This window comes from Gopherus flavomarginatus, chromosome 1 (assembly GCF_025201925.1).
Source record: "Gopherus flavomarginatus isolate rGopFla2 chromosome 1, rGopFla2.mat.asm, whole genome shotgun sequence".
NCBI lineage: Eukaryota > Metazoa > Chordata > Testudines > Testudinidae > Gopherus > Gopherus flavomarginatus.
In genome coordinates, this window is record NC_066617.1 from 158,272,811 (window position 1) to 158,293,465 (window position 20,655).

Below are 20,655 nucleotides of genomic sequence, written 5' to 3' on the forward strand. Positions count from 1 at the left end.
CCTCCTTGGCCGTCTCGTCATGCATCTATGTCATCCCATGTGGACAGTGCTTCCTATGCACAAGACCGTGACTTAGATGTTCCCAGCCGTGTCTTTCAAGAGACCCAGGCTCAAGACCAAGGACCTCATTAGTGGTCCTTCTGGATGCCTTGGGCATATCATCAAGCCCAAAGTGGGCCTCCAGTGCCATCACGCTCCGTACCGTCAGAGCACTGGGTGCCAGAGGCTACTGTTAGCCGCCCCCCTGCTGCGGCTACGGAGGACGCTCCGATTCGGGCACCAGACCCTCAGGTCCCACCGGAGCCGGACGTTGCCCAAGTCCATGAGACAACGGAGGACCCGATTGTCCCTGGCCTTTCCTCTTCCTCTTCTCCAGATGAAGCGGTGGTGGGGACATCCTCCCTGGGCCCTTCTCCAGTTCACCTAAGGTCACATCAAGACCTCCTGAGACGGATGGCTCTGAATATGATCCTCCAGGTGGAGGAGGTTCCGGAGATAGAGGACCTGGTGGTAGATATTTTGTCGGCTGACACTCTCACAAGGGTGGCCTTACCATTTATTCGGACGATCCAAGTGAAGGCTGATACCATCTGGCAGTCTCCAGCATCTATTCTGCCCACGGCTCAGGAAGTTGAGAGGAAGTATATGGTGCCCTCTAAGGGGTACGAGTACCTGTACATACACCCTGCTCCCTCGTCGTCCAATCGATTAATGAAAGAGAGCGCCATGGCCAGCAAGCCTCTGCCCCAAAAGCAAAGGAGGCTAGGCACATGGATTTATTGGGGCATAAAATCTACTCTGCCGGGGGCCTCCAACTCAGCGTGGCAAACCAACAAGCCCTGCTTAGCCGCTATAACTATAACACCTGTGCGGCAGTTGAGAAATTCACAGAGCTAGTCGCCCAAGACTCGCTCCAAGAGTTTGCGGCCATTTTGGAGGAAGGAAAGAAGGTGGTGAGAACTTCTCTCCAGGTTTCCTTAGACGCAGCCGACTCTGCAGCCAGAACTCTGGCTTCAGGAATTACCATGAGGCAAATATCATGGCTTCAGGTGTCAGGCTTTCCACCTGAATTGCAGCATACGATACAGGACTTGCCCTTCGAAGGTCAGGGCCTATTTTCGGAAAAGACTGACCCTAGGCTGCAGAGTCTGAAGGACAATAGGACAATGCGCTCGCTCGGGATGCACACACAGCAAACTCAGCGCAGACCCTTCCGGCCCCAGCCTCAGTGCCCTTACCCCCCGCCTAGACAGCAGCAGGACTTCGGCAGGAGGTGTGGCCGAGTAAATCGTAGACGGCTGTCTGGACCTCAAGAGGGTCAGAATCACGGCCTTGCCAAGCCACCCGCGGGACCTAAACCAAACTTTGGAAGGCGCGCCCGAGGGTGACGTATCAGTTGTTCAACAGGATCCTTTCCCTCCCTTTTGCAACCGCCTTTCCTCTTTCCTCCCTGCGTGGACCCAACTAACTTCAGACTGTTGGGTCTTACGCACGGTAGAATTTGGATACGGCCTTCAGTTTATTTCACCCACTCCCCCCCCCATCCTCTTCCCTCTTCAGGGACCCCTCTCATGAGCAAATCCTCTTGCAGGAGGTACAGTCCCTCCTTGCCTTGGGAGCTATAGAGGAGTTTCCGGAGGACTTGAGGGGCAAGGGGTTCTACTCCTGCTATTTCCTAATCCCCAAGGCGACGGGAGGTCTCAGACCAATTCTAGACCTGCGGGGACTCAACAAGTTCTTGATAAAGTTGAAGTTCTGCATGGTATCCCTGGGGACCATCATCCTATCCTTGGATCCTGGAGACTGGTATGCCACCCTCGATATGAAGGACGCGTATTTTCACATTGCCATTTATCCTCCGCACAGACGGTACCTCAGGTTTGTGGTCAACCGTCAACATTTCCAATTTACGGTCCTTCCATTTGGCCTCTCCACAGCCCCAAGAGTGTTCACAAAGTGTATGGCCGTAGTCCCTCCGTCATCGATGCATACATGTCTTCCCATATCTCGACGATTGGCTCATTCGCGGGGCCTCCGAGACCCAAGTAACGTGACACGTGGGCATCGTCAAGGACCTATTCATCCAGCTAGGCCTGACGATCAACCTAGAGAAATCTACTCTGGTTCCCACACAAAGAATAGAGTTAATTGGGCCCATTCTGGACTCCAATCTCGCCAGGGCCTGCTTACCACAGCCGCAGTTTCACGCAATGATATTGATCATACAAGGCCTCAAAAATTCCCAACCACTTCGGTTCAAACTTGTCTCGGCCTCCTGGGTCACACGGCTGTCTGCACGTTCATGACCAAGCGTTTCAACAGCATCAGCAAGGCCGTTGTGTCTCAGTGTTCACAGACAACACAACGGCCATGTATTACATAAACAAACGGGGGGACACGGTCCTCCCCCCTTTGTCAGGAAACCATTCAATTCTGGGACTTCTGTAGAGCCCATTCGATAGACCTGGTAGCGTCCTTTCTCTCAGGGGTTCAGAACACTCTGGCAGATCGACTCAGCAGATCCTTCTGCTCTCACGAGTGGTCGATCCGTCCGGACATTATTCATTCTGTTTTCCGGAAGTGGGGATTTCCCCGCATAGACCTCTTCACTTCCTGTGAGAATAGGAAATGCCAGATGTTCTGCTCTTTCCAAGGTCTCTCCCCGGGCTCGATCTCGGACACTTTCCTGATACCGTGGACGAGCCAACTGCTTTACGCCTTTCCACTGTTCCTGCTGGTTCACAAGGTCCTGCTAAAGCTCCACAGGGACAGAGCTCACTTGATCATGATCGCCCCAGCGTGGCCCAGGCAGCACTGGTATACCATGTTGCTCGACCTGTCGATAGCCAGCCCAGTTACCCTGCCTCTTCTCCCAGACCTCATAACTGAGGACCACAGCAGACTTCACCACCCACACCTGCAGTCCCTTCACCTCATGGCATGGCTCCTGCGTGGTTGAGCCAGTCAGAGTTACGCTGCTCTGCCTCTGTACAACAAATACTCCTGGATAGCAGGAAACCTTCCACTCGGTCTACGTATCTGGCCAAGTGGAAGCGTTTCTCCTGCTGGTGCGAAACGCAAAATGTTACTCCCACCGAGGTCTCAATCCCCACCATCCTGCACTACCTCTGGTCTCTCAAACAGCAGGGCCTAGCGGTATCATAATTGAGGGTGCACTTGGCGGCCATTTCTACCTTCCACCCAGGGGAGAGTGGCCACTCCATGTTTTCACACCCTATGGTTTCCAGGTTCCTCAAGGGCTTGGAGCGCCTATACCCCCAAGTCTGTCGCCCTACCCCTACCTGGGACCTCAACCTGGTCTTAACCAGACTTATGTCTCCATCATTCAAGCCGTTAGCAACTTGCTCGCTGCTATACCTGTCCTGGAAGACAGTTTTCCTTGTAGCCATTACATTGGCCAGACGAGTCTGAGCTTTGGGTGCTCATGGTGGACCCACCATATACTATCTTTCACAAGGACAAGGTGTAGTTGCGACCACAGCCAGTGTTCCTCCCTAAAGTGGTATCGACCTTCCATATCAATCAGGACATCTTCCTTTCGGTCTTCTTCCCAAAGGCGCACTCATCACGATGGGAGCAACAATTGCACTCCCTAGATGTCCGTAGGGCGCTCGCATTTTATATCAAACGGTCGAAGCCCTTTCGTAAATCGCCCCAACTCTTCGTCTCAGTGGCAGACCGAATGAAGGGCCTACCTGTCTCCTCCCAGAGGATCTCCTCTTGGGTGACGGCGTGCATCCACACTTGTTATGACTTGGCTCGTGTTCCCTCGGGCCATCTCACCGCATGTTCTACAAGGGCTCAGGCTTCATCTGCTGCCTTCCTGGCTCATGTACCAATCCAGGAAATATGTCACGCAGCTTCTTGGTCCTCGGTCCACACCTTTGCTTCGCATTATGCTCTGGGTTCAACAGTCTAGAGATGATGCAGCCTTTGGCTCAGCAGTTTTGCATTCTGCCATATCTCACTCCGACCCCACCACCTAGGTAAGGCTTGGGAATCACCTAACTGGAATGGATATGAGCAATTACTCGAAGAAGAAAAGACGGTTACTCACCTTTGTAACTGTTGTTCTTCGAGATTTGTTGCTCATATCCATTCCAAACCCGCCCTCCTTCCCCACTGTCGGAGTAGCCGGCAAGAAGGAACTGAGGGGCGGTTGGGTCGACAGGGGTATATATCCAGTGCCATGGTGGCGCCACTCCAGGGGGCGCCCAGCCGATCCACCGAGTGTTGCTAGGGTAAAAATCTTCCGACGAACGTGCACGCGGTGCGTGCACACCTAACTGGAATGGATATGAGCAACACACCTCGAAGAACAACAGTTACAAAGGTGAGTAACCATCTTTTCTGCAACCCTCCTGCCCTCAACAGCTTGCTTCATCAATTCCCATAATCAGATCCACTTACCAGGGGCCTCCTTTCCTGTTCACGCTTTGCCAAGCTCCGACTGCTGTGACTGGCTAGGCTCCTCCAGGGTAAAAAGAGCTCCTGACTGCATGCATCTCTGGCCTCCGAGTCATCCTCTGCCTCTGGGTCCCCCTTCCCCTCTTCGTCCAAGATTTCTTCCTCCCGGCTCGATCCGCTCTCAACTGGCATGTGAGCCAACAAAATATCCACAGGGGCCTTTGCAGTGGAGGTGAGGTTACCACCGAGTTTCGCATCCATCTCTTTGTAGAACCAGCAGTTCGTGGGCAGAGCACCGGAGCGGCAGTTTGCCTCTTGTGCCTTATGGTAGGTGTTCCACAGCTCCTTCACTTTTACCCTACACTGCAATGTGTCCTAGTCATGGCCCCTTTGTATCATGCATCATGAAATCTGTCCATAAGTATCATAATTCTTATGGCTAGAGCGCAGCTGGTACTCCACAGCTTTCTCTCCTCAAATGCCGATGAGGTCTAGCAGCTCAGCATTTCTCCAAGTGGGAGAATCGCCTGGTGTGTGGAGCAGGCATAGCCACCTGGAAAGATGTGTTGAGACCAAGGTATGCATCACCAAGCAAACAGGAAGGGGACTTTCAAATTTGCAAAGGAATTTATGGGCTGGGACTGATGGTTGGTCACCTAAGGGCAGGGCAGTAGAGTTCAAACTGATGACCAGAGAGGTGAGAGCAGGCATTGTGGGAAATCTCCCGGAGGCCAATCACAGCGCCGTAATCACCACGATGTCTACATTGACACCGCAGCACTATAGCCCTGGCGCAGAAAGCTCCACGCCTCTCGTCTGGATGGGTTTTTTTTATAGTGCTGCAACTGCGCAGTAAGTGGCTTGGCAGTGTGTACACCTCGGGAGTTACAGCACTCAAAGCTGCTTTACTGCACACAAACTTGCCAGTGTAGACGGGGCCTAAGTCATATGATACTGGAATCCATCTTAATTCTTGTACTTTTCCATTGATGAGGCGGGGGTGGGGACAAGCATAGACAAAAGATTCCTGCCTTGTGCCAAAGCTATAAAAAGAGGTGGAACTGGACAAAGGGGGCTGCCACTCATGAGAGAACCCCTGCTTACCACCTGAGGTGTCTGCTGGAACTAACAAGGACTGTACCATGGAAAAGGCTTGGGCTGAGACTAGGAAGGAGTCTAGTCTGTGAAAGAAGCTTATTGGAACATCTCTGAGGGTGAGATATTACCTGTAATCAGTTTTTTAATGTCTCCTAACTTGCGTGTTTTTGCTTTATTTTGCTTAGTGACTTACTTTGTTCTGTCTGATTTTACTTGAAACCACTTAAATCCTACTTTTTATACTTAATAAAATCACTTTTTTTATTAATAAACCCAGAGTAAGTGCTTAATGCCTGGGGGAGCAAACAGCTGTGCATATCTCTCTATCAGTGTTATAGAGGGCGGTCAATTTATGAATTTACCCTGTATACGCTGTATACAGAGTAAAACAGATTTATTTGGTGTTCAGGCTGCCCTAAAGGCTGAACACTGGGCATTCGGAAAGTCCGTGTTAACTGAGAAGCCCCTGGGCTGAGTGAATCTCAGTTTCAGTGAACTGCAGAGAGACATGGCCCAATCTTTGGGTCTGTGCTAGAGGTAACTGGAGTGTCTAACTGAGCAAGACAGGAGTGGAGGGGCCCCTGTTCTGGCAGGAGGGTTGTTCTCAGTGGTATCCCAGCTCATCAAGTGACAGTCTCAAGGGAAGTCTCTGTGACCGAACTCGTCATACAGGGATTCAGCCTCTTTGTTAGGTATGAAAATACAGCATGTCCTTTCCAGCACCAAATCCAGGGTGTGACACCCTGTGTAGGTTAGACTGCAGATTCCATAGAGAAGCAAATGAGGACATGAAAGTTTGGGCTTTTCCAACTGAAGGATGCTGAAATCTCCTTGCAAGTCTAGGGTATTTCAGCACCACTGTTGACAAAGTATCAGTCAGCTCCTTTATGAAACCTTTAGTCTTTGATGGTCTGTAAATGAGCATGAAAGCTATATTAGTATTGGCTGTGGTTTAGATCACTAGACAAATGAATTCTATTGACTTTGTCTTACTGAGGTGCCTCTTGGATTTGATGTGAGAAGAGAAGATGAATGCAGTTCTGACTTCTTGTCCTTTCTGGGCCTAGGATGGGCTGAAAAACTGCAGTTTCAGAGATACTGGGCTTGCAGTTTAAACCATCCAGGCCTTGATTATGCAGGCTGTATTGAGGGCTTCATTGTTGATGAAGTAGTTAGTGTATGGTTTGCTGTTTGTTTACTACAGGTCTGGTGTTAATGAGCTTCAACTTGAGTCCTTGTGGCTTTGTTGCATCTGCTGGTTTGTGGACAGGTGATGGGTTTTGAATAGTCAGTAGGTGGTAGGTGTGACCCTATGCCCCATAATCTTCATAGAAATATTGTTACGATATGAAAATGGCATAACTAAGATACGTTTTATCCAAGATGGGTCATGTGTGGTATCATTGGAAAGGTTGTGATTATCCAGTTTGTATGCTTGTATCATTTCTGTATCTGAAGTTAGGAATATTGACTATGTAACAATTACAACTGTGTGTGTACTTGGGGAATGCCCACCAGACAATAGGCAATCAGCCTGGATGGGCCATTGGGGAGGGCAATAGGACTTTGAAGATACTAATCTCCCTCCTTCCTGAGAAGTTTCCTGGGATGCTGCTTTGACATTGCAGGATCATGTGATCATGTCACCTGGTACAGAATACCGTCTTGAAATGCTGGTACATTTCCACGGGAAGGGGGTCAAAACTGAGAAACGAAAGATTCCCACTATATGCAAATCCTATTTAAGGCTGGAGAGTGAGTTATTTTTGGCTCTTCTCCACTGCCTCTCTGCCCAAGAAAGAAGACTGCTGAAAACACCTGAAGAAACAAGGAACTAAGCTGGAGGAGGTAGGAGCCCAGGCCAGACAGATCAGCCTGTAAAAGGAATGCCTGGAGAATTAAGCTGCAAGCAGTGCCGTTTACCTTCAAGAAACCCTATAACCTACTTGAAACAACATTTAGGGTGAAAATTATTATTTTGTAGCCAGTATTCCTTAGTATATTAAACTTAGTTTGCGTGTTTTGTTTTATTTGCTCAGTAATCTGCTTTTTCTGTTTCCTATCCCTTGTAATCACTTAAAATTTATCTTCTGTAGTTAATAAACCTGCTTTTTGTTTATTCCAAAACCCAGTTTGTGCAATTCATGATGGGGGCTCATAAAGCTGTGCATATCTTCCTCCACATTGAGGGAGGTGGCAAATTTCATAAGCTTATGTTATATAAATTTCTATACAGCACAAGACAATATAATTTTGGATTTACACTCCAGAGGGTGTGTGCACCACAGTGCTGAGCAGTTCCCCAAGCTGAGTCCTCCCACACACAGCTCACTGCAAACTCTGTGTGATTCTGCAGCTGTGCGTGTCCCTACCTGTGTGTGTGCTGGAAGGGGACTTGAGAGCCTGTCATAGCAGCATAGAGTAAAGAGAATCTAGGTTGTTAGAACAGGTGGGCTCAGTGAGACCCCAGCACATCAGGTGGCACCCTGGAAGAGTTCCCATCACTGTAGGTCTCTCTTGTATCAGGCTTCATGTCTCTGTACTGTCCTTTTTTGAGTTCTTCTTCCCAGGAGAATGGGCTTGTGCAGTGGGCCTCACTGGATGGAGAGAAGGTTGTCAAATATCCTGGGTGCAATGAAACTGTTTGATCCTGTCTGGCACTGGTGGGAAAGGTCCTTTGTAGCATGGTCTTGGAGTATTGGCAGGTGTGTTGATGGAAAGGTGGCATAATATTAGTGTGTAAGATGGGTGAGGTCTGTGGGAGATCAGGTGAACACACATGAAAGAAGCTTTCCACAGCTGTGGGTTGTGGAGCATATGTTGTGAACAAATGGAAAAGTCTTAGCATGATGGGATGTGCATGTGGGTGTTCAGTGCTCTCTCCTTGTTTTTAATTAAATTACATATTAAATTCTGGAGAAACCTTGGGGCATTCCACAAGTGCCTGTCTCCTTTGGCAGGAGGTTGGGAGAAGGAGAAGGTGCTGGCTGCTGCCAGGAATTGCGAATTGAGTGAGGAGCTCCACCTGTGAGAGGTGGGTGTCTGACAAGAGAACAACTAGTGAGACTGGCCTGTAATTTTTCCTACCATTGGGTTTACAGTTTGAAGGATCTTGGCAAGAAAAAGGACCAGAAGCTTAACTTTTTTAAATACAGGAAATCTTATTTATGCATGTCTCTACCAGCCATTTGGTAAACTATGAAAGGCAGGAAAAGGCGGAAGAGCTTGTGAAGGAGGTGGTTTTGCCACTTCCATTTCTTTCGCACAAGAGATTCCCCCTACACAAGGGGACTTCACTAGGAGGAGTATCCAGCAGAGTATATTCACCTTTTGCTGCACAGAGTGAATGTAGCAGACCGGAAAATCCAGCCAATCATTTTCTGATTACCGTAACTCAGAATCATCTGGGTCAATTCACCTCTTGTTTTGGGGAAAATTCTCTTCTATCTCCAAACTCCCAAACCTATCTGGAGTTGGAAAGGACTTCTTAGGAGTTTGGGGGGCAAAAAGAGAGCTTATTGTGGAAATGTGATTACTACCTTAACAATGATCTGCTAATGAAAAACTGGGGGGTTGCCCTTTGTGATATATGAAGCAAGGCTGAAAGGTTTTTCTTTAACAGTAGAAAATCAGGTCTTGTCTGCTCTGTGACTCTATGGAAGAACTGAGAATTTTTGGGAGTATGACATCATGTATGTAATAATATACAAAAACTATGATAAAGGACTATTTTTTAAGGTTGCAAAGTCAAGCACACAGTCGTTAGGAAATGCCAGTATTCAGGTTGCCTGTGCGACCTTAATTCAGCCCACTTGTGCATATGCATTATGATACAGTCTTTAATTACATGATCATATACTATTTTTTTACAGGACTCCTGGCTCATTCAGAGTGTAGAATGGACAGCACTTACACACTGAGCAGCTATTCAATATTTTATTTTTTTCTCATTGTTCAATGTGTAGCCAGCCATAGGGCTTATTTACTCCATGCTATTCAAATTCTGCTCTGAAGACTGAATCATTTATTTCTTCGTGTGCTTTTCTTTGGTGTTCATCACTGGTATTACTCATATCTGAGTGCTTCACAAACATTAATGAATTTATTTTCACAACACCCTTGTGAGACAAGGGGGTATTAATATCCCCATTGTACAGCTGGGGAACTGAAATACGGTGAGATTAAGGTAAAAAATATCCAATAATTTTGCCCAGTTGGAGATCCCTAGGACTTGATTTTTCCAGAGTATTTAGAATTATATAGCACTTTGTATGTTCAGAGCACAGCTCCCATTGACTTGAGTTGCAGCTGTGAATGCTCAACACTTCTGCAAATCAGACCCCAAGAACTCAATTCGGGCACCCAGAGCTTGAGGAATAATACATGCCTTAATAACCACTTAATGAAAAGTTTGGTTAAGTGACTTGCTGAGTACCCCACAGGAACTAATGTAGCAGAGGCAGGGCTAGAGTCCAGTTCTCAGGGCAGTATCAATTGCCTTAACTATGAGACCATCCCTTCTCTTCCTGCAATCTCTTGCCTAATTCACCACACGTCTTCCAGGCTTCTGCAACAAATGAAGCAGGGGCCCAACAGACAATAGTCTCCATCACTGCACAGTCCTGCTTCACCCTCAGAGAAGGTCCTTTATGAGAACTGAATCAGGCTGGGATCCTGTAGAACAAACTGTATGTGATGATGTAATTGAAGACTGTATCATAATTCATGTGCACAAGGGGGCTAAATTATGATTGCACCAGCAACTTTAATTCTGGCAGTTCTTAACTTTTGAGTCCTTGACTTTGTAACTTTCATAAATTTTCATAGGTTCTGGGGCCAGAAAGGACTATTGTGATCATCTAGTCAGCCCTACTGTATACCACAGCCCTTAGAACTTTCCCCCAAAGTAATACTATTAATTATGTTTTTAATGCAGTTTTTTGTGTGTAACTTTCTAAATTTAAAAAAACAGCAACTGAAAAACAGAAAATTCATCTTGTGGCATATTTATTTATCCACATGGGTCATGAGCAGGTTGGAACCTTTAGATCACTGCAGAGTTCTGCCATTTGAACTAATGGAGTAATTGATAGCAGTAGTAGGTTATTCTCCTCTATGTGGACCAGCACTAGAGGAGGATGGGATACTTTGCCAGTGGATTTCACAGATATTTGCTGACAGCAGAGGAATGGTCCCAGTCTTTGCTCCCAGTCATAGACTTCTTGCCCAGCAATTCCCACTTACCTTAACCGTACACCCCAGCTCCTTGTCCCCAAGGAGGTTCCATTTCTCCCTCTCCTGGCTCTTCATCTGATCTATCTCACTGCCCCCTTACCCCCATGCAGATTCCCTGTACCCACTGGCTCCCAGTCCCAGTTTTCCTCCCCAGTTCCTTGTCCAATCCCAGTATCCCCTTTTCCCTGACTTCTTGTCCAGCCAGTTCCAGTCTTTTCCCTGTCCTCCAATTCCTCATCCAATTTTAGTCTCCCTCTCTCCCTTCCCCCAACTTCTGTCTCCCCGTACCTTTCCTCATTAGCTTCTAATCCTAGTCTCCCTCTGGTCCCCAGGCCTAGTCTCCCGCCATCTGAACTCTCAGTCCCACTTTCCATTTCCCCGCCTGCCACACTCCAGTCTCAGTTTCTACTCACATCAAGGCTCCTAGTCCCAGTCTACTTCCCCCCACACCCTTCCCCAGAAGGTCTGTCCTGTATCCCCTGTGCATTTAAATCAAGCAGCTTCCTCCTCCATGCTGCCTGTGGCCAGCAGGAGGGTCATTGAAATCCCAGGAGACACAGGCTACCTGCTTACAGTTCTGGTGCTCGGACCTGGACCCAGCCTGCAGCAGTACAGAGCTGCAATTACGGGGAACGGTTCTGCTCAGCCTAGGCTCATGCATGCCCAGTGTGGATGAAATCTTCGGAGAATTTAGCTACTAAAATTTAAGAAGTCTTTGTGAAGCATGTGCGAACTATGTTTGTGTTTTTTGTTTTTTTTTTTCCAAAGGCTTATAATATGGCCTGCTTTGGGCAGATTTTGACAAGAATGACAAAAGGCAAGTCCCTGCTCCAGAGCATGCTGGCACTAGTTTCTCAAAGAAAAGTTCACCAGCTACTTTTTATTACGGGCAAAACAACATATTTTCCCTAGCCTTGTTCTTGGAAATTACTGAAATTGGTTGAACTATTCAAAATTTATTCTACATTCAGCCTGAGACAGACACTCAGCATGGAAAAATTCAGCCCAAATGGTTACAGTTTGACAAAATTATAAGCAACTGAAAACAGAGTTTTATAAAGGAAACCGTCCGGCAATCTTAATACTGGGCAGGGCTACAAGCCTTGACCGTAAAACAATTGCAACCTAATTCATTGTGAAGGAAGAGGATTTTTAGATACATTGTTAAAACTCTGTAGTTTTTGTTATGCCTTTTTAACTCAAATGCTTAAGAAAAAGACAAGACAAAAATTGGCATTCCTGATACTTCTAAAGTTAAAAAAACAACCAACGTTAAAACAGAATGGGTGGAGGTTCTTTTAGCCTTACTTTATACACCATTAAGAAGCAAAAAAAAAAAAAAAAAAAAAAAAGGCACAAAACCAATCCTTCCACCCTCTTTTTCAGGTCACATTTAACTATAGCACATTTAACCATGTCTCCATAATGACAAGACAATTTAAAGTAGTACCAAACAGTTCCTTCTTGCTAATGTTTTCAGCCTGTCTCCATGTGAGGCTCTCTCTTCTCTCAGTTCCAGAGCTTCCTGGTCTGTGAATCCTGTATAGGTGAGGTTAGGAAAATATCTTATGATTTAGGAATGTCTTGTCTTTACTCTCTGTTTAGGCATAATATTAGTGCATGATTTAACCAACAAGAAGTCCTCCCAGAACTTGTATCGATGGTCATTGGAAGCACTTAACCGAGATGTGGCTCCAACTGGAGTGCTGGTGACGAATGGGTGAGTGTACAACATGCACCCAGTATCAGACACATAACTCTAGTTGTCATATTACTCTTCATTCCTTATCACTAGGGCCACTTGAAATCCACAGGAAGTTTGACCAAGTGCAGAGTTCTTAGACTAGGTTGTACTTGAGAAGGCTGAGAAGAGCTATGGAACTGTGGAAGAGAAATGGTACTGCTGTTCCATCTCCAGATCCACTGCTGCTAGATCCTTGGGTTTTCTGAGAGTAGCCTGGGGTCAGGGGAGCATGTCTCTGTATTGCTTCTTCCATATTTGTTAAGGCTTATGTGGGAACAGGTACATTTCCTGCTACCTCAAAGTCTTCCATGGCTGCGTTGTAGCATTCAGGGCCATCTAGTAGGAATCCTCATGAATATGTGGCTGTTTCCATGTCCTACCGGGATTTTTTGTGTGAGGAGTAATGAAACTCACTAAATCTTGCAGATTTCTTTAGTGGGATTTTTCGGGGCCTTGCTAAAGAAATCTATTCACAGAATATGTTTTCAGCAGTGGTGCACCATCTAACTGGGTATTTGTTGCTGTTTTCCCCTGTTCCTTGTTACAGGTATAAGGGAGAAGATCTTCAAACCCTGGAAAAATCTCACAGATGAGAGTGAGAGCAATGGAATTGGGGGGGAGGGGTCAGAATCCCAATTATATGCATCCCACAGACAGATGCACAGCGACTATTTTAAACACAGGGTAGAGACATGTCCTCCAAAATCCACATTCTATGTGGCTGCAAAGAAGAAGGTTCTCTCGCTAGTTTATGTGGTGGGCCAGAGAAAAGGCCTGTGAAGCCAGCTGAAACAAATTAATGGAGAGTTTTCAAACTATGGCAGGAGAGTTTTGAATTGGTCCTGAAATGAATGGGGAGTCAGGGTAGTTCTCTAATGATGGGAGTGATATGATATCATTCTTTTGTTTGCATGAACATAAGAATGGCCATGCTGGGTAAAACCAATGATCCATCTAGCCCTGCATTGTGTCTTCCGATACTGTGGGTGCATGGGAAGCAGCATTCTGCATCACATCCACATTTACCCTCCCTTTTTTTCCTTTTCTCTCTGTTTTGTAACATGGTCACATCAGCCTGCTAGCTACTTCTGTCTTTTCCTTTCCCAGACTGGAGCCCTGACCCAACCCAGCTGCTGGTTCCTTTCTTCTCCTCCTCTCCCTTTCAAACATGCAGTGTGACCCAACCAGCCTCTCAGCTACCATTTCCTTCCTGCTCTTCTCCAGCTCATGCATTGTGATCCACCTCATCTCTTAGCTGCTGCCTCCCACCCTGTCCTCTTCAGACAAAAGCCCCAGCCCATGTCTCAGGTGCTAATTACTAGTTCCATATCTGTTTCCACTCTCCCAACAGGCAGTGTGATTCAACTGCAGAAACCCTCCCCCAAGCCCCAGACGCAAAACACTCTTGGCTGTCAGAACACAGTATCCAAGAATCTTCCACCCACCTAGAGTGGAAAGGGTAGGCAATGGTTCCCTTTTTCTGTCGCACTCATCTAGGTTTGTATTATTCTGTTTTTTCGCTACACAGGGACTATGACCGTGAACAGTTTGCTGATAACCAGATTCCACTGCTGGTAATAGGAACCAAATTGGACCAGATCCCAGAGACTAAGCGTAATGAAGTTTTGACGAGAACAGCTTTCCTGGCTGAGGATTTCAATGCAGAAGAGATTAATCTGGTTAGTATTTTTGCCAGACGTTTGTTTTTCTTTGACTGTGCATGATGTTTTCCGGCAAAGAAAACCATGAGATCCCAATTACAGGAACTAGACTACTGGTGATTGCCTGATCAATCACACTGAGGTCACTTACAGTGTTGGTTAGTCATACCCCTTGCTAGCACTGTGGAGAAATAATAGATGTCTTTCAATTATAGAAAGGAAATGGTTGTGGGGAGTCAGCAGGATGGCCTAGAGGTTAGGGGATGGGAGTCCTGTTCTCAGTTCTGCCACTGACTTTTCTTTTGAGCAAATACAGACTACACTCATTTATAGCTATACCAGTTCCTGGGCAAAATCGGTGGCTGGATGTATAATGGTTCGCTGAAGTTAAGTCTGGGGAATGCAGATATAGTATTGAAGTTTTCAGCCTGCATCTCGGCTTTGGAGATTGGACTTCCCTCTTAATGATTTGAGATGAATCTTTAGTTCAATATTGAGACACAACACTAAGACATTATGGGGAAAGCTTCCTCTTCTGTATCTTTTGTGGGAACAGAAGGTTTCAGTCTCCAGGGCTGTAAAACCAACACCTTTCCTTAGCACTTAGCTCACTTAATTTTCTTTTGAAGATTTTTTTGTCAGCTCTTTTAATGGGCAAGTATCACATTCTAGTTCATGTTTACAAAGCTGATGCTTTGGGACTCTACAGGAAATTTTGGCTGATTTATTTATTTTGTCTCCCAACCCCATTACTGGCTGATCGGTATCAAGAATCATTTGTGTTGTATTTAGCACTGAGGATCTACTTCTCTAACAGTGGACTAGAAAGCTGCTCTGATGTATTTGCTTCCCTGTGCCTCTTGGGTTTTGAAGAGGATAACATCCAGAGTGACTTCCTTTGTCAGTAAACTTTATAGTGAGAGGCACTCCAATTGTACTGGTACAAACAGGGAATCTGGATTTCTGTCTCACCAGTCACATCGATGATTTCTGCATTTTAATGTGAGGAAAAATCATTAGTTGGTCTGAGATTGATCTGTTCTCATTACCATTAAATTGTTCCTTCTGGAAGTTGCAGCCACTGCCAGGAAAAAGTCTTTCCCATAGACTTCCTCAACAAGAAGGCGTCCTTGTTTCTGCTGATTACTAGGCACCCTCAATACTTTCATAATATTCTTACAATGCTGCTGCTGTTGTGAATTATCAGCTGATTGGTTCCTCAGCACAACATCCTAGGAGCTACCCTAACCACATCGTTCTGCATAGCTTGCAGACAAATGGTTCATGGCCTACTCAGGCCACTTCAGACTAGGACATCAGCTGTGCCCACAACCACCCATTCAGTTGTGTGTATTTCAACCTGCAGATGAGCTTGAGCTGCCTTAAACCTTAGAACAAGGAGTCCATGTTTTGTTATGGGAATACATGCAGTCAAATGGGAAGTGGGTAACAGTAGTGCTCTGAGGCCTAGTATAGCAACTCAACATAAAGGGAAGGAGGAGAGACTAGAGTGCCAGGAGTTAGAGCTTGATGCCCCAGTGCTCGTGGTTGGGAACCACTGCTGTGGAGGGCACCTCTTGCTATACTATTAACAGACCTCTGGTTTCTGTTCTTGTGCCTTTAAAAAATGTTAGGCTGCTGCTTGTTACAAACAGCTTAGTTTAGATTTTGCATTTGAAGTGGGTCTTCTAAAGTTCCCTTTAACACAGAGTTTTGGGAATGGGGTGAAGCTACCTCTTGTGAGTAGAATCCTATTTAAAAGACTGAAACTTTTTTTATTTTTAGTCATTTCCCAATCAGGTTTTTCCTCTTCCATTTGGAAGTCACTGATATCCCCTCTTCTCGCCCCTCCCCCCCCATGTCATTCCAAATGGGTTTGGAACAGAAGTTAGTATGGGTTTGCCATGTTTACTTCAGTGGTCATGTCTGCATGTTTCTGGGAAGAGGGCTTGTTGATTTCCTTGTGTTCCCTCTGCTGGTTGACTAACTGCAGCAAAACCAAATATTTCAGCTGTTGTAAATGGTTGAAAACCAAGCCAGGTCTTATTAGGTTATCCGTTCTTAAAGTGACACTGATATGGCCTGTCATTGCATGTCCTTGCATTCTATGGAAATCAAGCACCTTGAGAAAACATTTTGTTTAAGATGAAGAGTTGTGCTGAGTACCTGGTTATTTTCAGTAGCTTTCCTGCTCCTTAAAGAATGTTGCATTACATGGTTCCTAATTGTGAGTTGCCTTTTGTGTGTTCCAGGACTGCACCAATCCCCGCTATCTGGCTGCAGGCTCATCCAATGCTGTCAAGCTCAGCAGGTTTTTTGATAAGGTGATGCAAATTCAATTACATTTGTTGTTTTTGTTTTATGTAATTAACCCTGTCTGTATACTGAGAGCTAACAGCATAGTTGGGCTCCTGCTCTTACTTGCCACTTCTTGAGAGCTGGGTTCAAATCCTGTGTGAAATTGCAAGTGAAAATGGCTTTGGGTGGTTCTCAGACTAATCTCCCTTAAATTATTTATTTAATGTATTACTATTATTTGCTATTTGTATTACAATAGCACTTTGGAGCCCTATCATGGACCAGGGCTAGGTGTTGTGCTAGGTGCTATATACACACATTACTCCTGGGGGAATTCTGCACCACTGTGCAATGCAGAATTTTGCAGAAATTGTTTTTTGCACAGATTTTCCTCTCCCCCCACAGAAATGGGCTGCAGTGCTGCTGGCCGCCTCTAGGGGCTGCTGGACCTGGCAGAGCCCAGCTTGCACATAGAAAACACTGGGGAGGAAAAGGAGAGAGTATATAGTTCTTGGCAGCTTCAGTTCCCTGCATGCCCTAAGGGAAGGAGATGGCAGCGCACCGGAAACTCTACACAAACCTGGGACTGAGCATCAGGCTGTTTCTCCCTCTGGATCCCTGGGCTCTGAGGGGCAGGAGGGGTAGCTGTCTGGGCTGGGGCTCTGTGCAGGGGGTGGGAGTTATGGGTGTCTGTCCCCCTGGCTGGGCTTTGGTAGGGAGGGAGCAGAGAAACAGAAAGTGGGTTGTCATAGGGGTTTCTTTAACTCTCTACTTTTGGGGGAATTTTGTGTGTGTCTGTATTGTTACAGACGTATTTGGTGATGGTATTTTGAAATAAATTACCAAAATAATTGAAACTGATGTGATTATGTAGTGTTATCTTGACAAATAAAATTTGAAGAATTTTAAAATAGTGTGTGTAGAATTTTTAATTTTTTGGTGCAGAATTTTTAATTTTTTGTCACATAATCCCCCCCAGAGTAACATATAACAAAGACAGTCCCTGCCCTGAAAAGCTTTTCAGTCTAATACTGGTCTGCATTACAGACTTGCCAAAGAGTTTGTTAGTTGAACTTAACTAAGTCACATTTTAGATGAGACTGAAGACTCTGACAGCAGAGACTGTGTAAGTCAGTATTGAGTTTTGTTGTCGGAGTTATATGGGGACCCCAAAACATGAAAAAATTAAATGGTGAATGGGAAACGTTCTATCGGTCCGTACTGCACAATGCCTGACTCCTAGCTAGTTCTACCCCGCTAATCATCCCTGCTTCTTGAAATTCACCCATGGAAACAGAATGAGTGTGGGGGCTGGAGTCTGGCTTTGATGTTTGATTCTGGCCTTTTGCTCCTTGAGCCAGGAGCACTGCAGCAGCAGCAAAAATTGGGGAAGTGGTAAATAACGAAGAAGGTAGGTCACTGATACGTCATGATCTAGATGGCTTGGTAATCTGAGTGCCAGCAAACACTATACATTTTTAGAGGACTAAATGGAAATATTTAGGAACAAAGAATACAGGCCACCTAAGTTCCCTCTAATCTGCACGATTGCACAGCAGGCTATCAAGGGCCATGCAGGCACGCAGCAACAAGGGTCTAGACTGGAGCGGGGAGAGGCGCCTCTCCCGTGGCCCCAGACCTAGAGCTGCCGCAGCCAGGGAGAGGTGCTGCTCCCTTGCCCCAGCAGCCTGCACCCCAAACCCCTCATCTCCAGCCTCACTCCAGAGCACACACCCCCAGCCAGAGCTCTGACACCCCTCAACACACCCTAACCCTCTGTCCTACCCCTGAGCCCCCTCCCACACTCTGAACCCCTTGGCCCCCCCCACCACACATCACCTCCATATTGGTGCACATAAAATTTATTCCGCACATGGATGTAAAAAATTAGAGGGAACATTGTGGGCCATAATTACAGGAGGGGAATTCTGTTCTGAGAAGCAGTGACTCTGAAAAAGATTTGGGGTAATGGTGGATAAAGAGCTGAACACGAGCTCCCAGTGCAATGCTGTGGCCAAATCCTTGGGTACATAAGCAGGAATCTCAAGATTGAGAGATTATTTTATCTCTGAATTTCACTCTGGTGCAACCACTGCTGGAATACTGTGTTCTGTTTTGGTGTCCACAATCAAAGAAGGCTGGAGAAAGTTCAGAGAGATAAGAGAATCCTTGATTAAAGGATTAGAAAACATGTTTTACAGTACTAGACTCAAGTAGCTTGATTTAATTAGCTTAACAAATAGAAGATTAAGGGGTGACTTGATTACAGTCTATAAGTACCTGTGTAGAGAGCAAATATTTAATAATGGTCTCTTCAGTCTAGCAGACTTTTTGGATTTCACAGTCTCCTTCCTATTCAGCCTCCTGTGACTTTTCCCCAGCCTTAATGTTCATCTGTCTTTTTCCTCATTCATTTACACCTCTGCCTCGATATAACGTGACCCTATATAACACAAAAGCAGTGTTCCAGTGGGGGCACGGCTGTGCACTCCAGTGGATCAAAGCAAGTTCGATATAACACAGTTTCACCTATAACGTGGTAAGAAGTTTTTGGCTCCCGAGGACAGCGTTATATCAAGGTAGAGGTGTTCTTTGCAACTGATGTCTTGAGATTTGATAATTTCTGGGATTGTAATTCTGTAATCTCTAGGTGGGGGAGGGGATTGAGTAGCTATTCTTCAGTGTTGGAAATTTCCTGAGAACAGTTATTCTGTGTGAAACATTGACCATGGTATCTGCTTAGAACAATGAAACTGGACTAAAATTTAAAGTGTTGTAGCGTGCTAGCAAATATCCATTGACCCTGTGCAGATTGGTGGGTTTGCACTGCCCTTTGCTAGCACTGAAGAGAGTGCTAAATGTAGATGCCCAGCACTGCTATTCTTGGTTAAAACAAACCTCAGGGAATAAAACTTTGTGCTTTATTTCCCACCCATCTTCTCCAGAGAAAAAATGTCAGGGTAAATCTGGAAATAGCCAAATTGGAAGTGGGAATGCTTTGGTCAAGCCACTTAGTGCTCCCTAAGGAGGGGATGGAGATGGCATTGGGGAGCCAGGGGATCAACTCTCTCTTACAAACACCAGAATTCGGCCAGGATTTTTTTTTTTTGAGGGAGGGGGCGGGGATAAGGATTTGCAGAAGAGCAATATGAGCTTCTCCTTCTTGCCCCTTGTAGTGAGGGTATTGCTGTCATAAACAGATAGCTAAGGGTTAATGTCTCTTTCACCTGTAAAGGGTTAACAAACAGTGACCTTAAACACCTGACCAGAGGACCAATCAGGAGACAAGATACTTTCAAATCTGGGTGGAGGGAAGTTTGGGTCTGGGTCCTTTGTTCTTGGGCTGTTCTCTTTCTGGGCTTTGAGTGACCACATGAATCTCCAGGCTCTTTAATCTTCTGTTTCCAATTGTAAGTACAGAGGTGGAAAGACAATATAGGCTTTTACATTGTTTTTCTGTATTTGCAAATGTGTAGTTTGCTGGAAATAGTTTAAATTGTATTTTTCCTGGATAAGGCTGTTTAGCCGTTTTCTATAAGCTAAAAGACCCTGTAACTGTGTACCATCTAAATTGCAGAGATAAACCTTTTACTTTTTTCCTTCTTTTTTATTAAAAGCTTTACTTTAAGACCTGTTTGATTTTTTTCTCCTAGTTCAGGCTCAAAGGAACTGAGTCTGTGTACACCAGGGAATTGGTGGGGAGAAGGGAAAGAGAGCAGAGGGGAGGGAAGGATAAGTTTCCTCTTTGTGTCACATTCAAGGAGCTTGAATCTGTATTGCCCTGAGGGAGGGAAAGGTAAATTTCCTCTTTGTGTTAGATTCACAGAGTTGAATCATGGTGATCTCCTAGTGTACCCAGGGCGGGAAAGATTTGGGAGGAGGTAAAGAGGGGGGAGGGAATGGTTTATTTCCCTTTGTTATGAGACTCAAGGAATCTGGGTCTTGGGGGTCCCCAGGGAAGGGTTTGGGGGAGACCAGAGTCTATCAGGCGCTCTACTCTAAGTCCTGATTGGTGGCAGCCTATCAGATCTAAGCTGGTAATTAAGCTTAGGGGAATACATGCTAGTACCCATATTTTGGATGCTAAGGTTCAGATTTGGGAATTATACTATGACAATTGCTTCCACAGCATCCTCCAGCACAGGCAGTCTGGAGTCATGATTTGTCATTCGAGAATGGAGTATCCCAATT

General features: G+C 45.8%; 1 protein-coding gene across 2 annotated transcripts in view; it reads left to right on the forward strand.

Moving 5' to 3' along the window:
• The window catches only part of RABL3 (RAB, member of RAS oncogene family like 3), a 45,428-nt gene that overhangs the window by 16,312 nt on the left and 8,461 nt on the right, over window positions 1–20,655 (forward strand). The window contains exons 4-7 of one of the 2 annotated variants that reach the window (XM_050961748.1): window positions 12,367–12,481; window positions 14,034–14,184; window positions 16,419–16,490; window positions 16,870–20,354. In XM_050961748.1, coding sequence (XP_050817705.1) covers window positions 12,367–12,481; window positions 14,034–14,184; window positions 16,419–16,490; window positions 16,870–16,938 — 407 coding nt within the window. In that variant the 3' untranslated portion in view covers window positions 16,939–20,354. Of the gene's footprint in view, window positions 1–12,366; window positions 12,482–14,033; window positions 14,185–16,418; window positions 16,491–16,869; window positions 20,355–20,655 lie in introns of those variants that run through there. The other variant, XM_050961739.1, reaches the window with a different exon arrangement.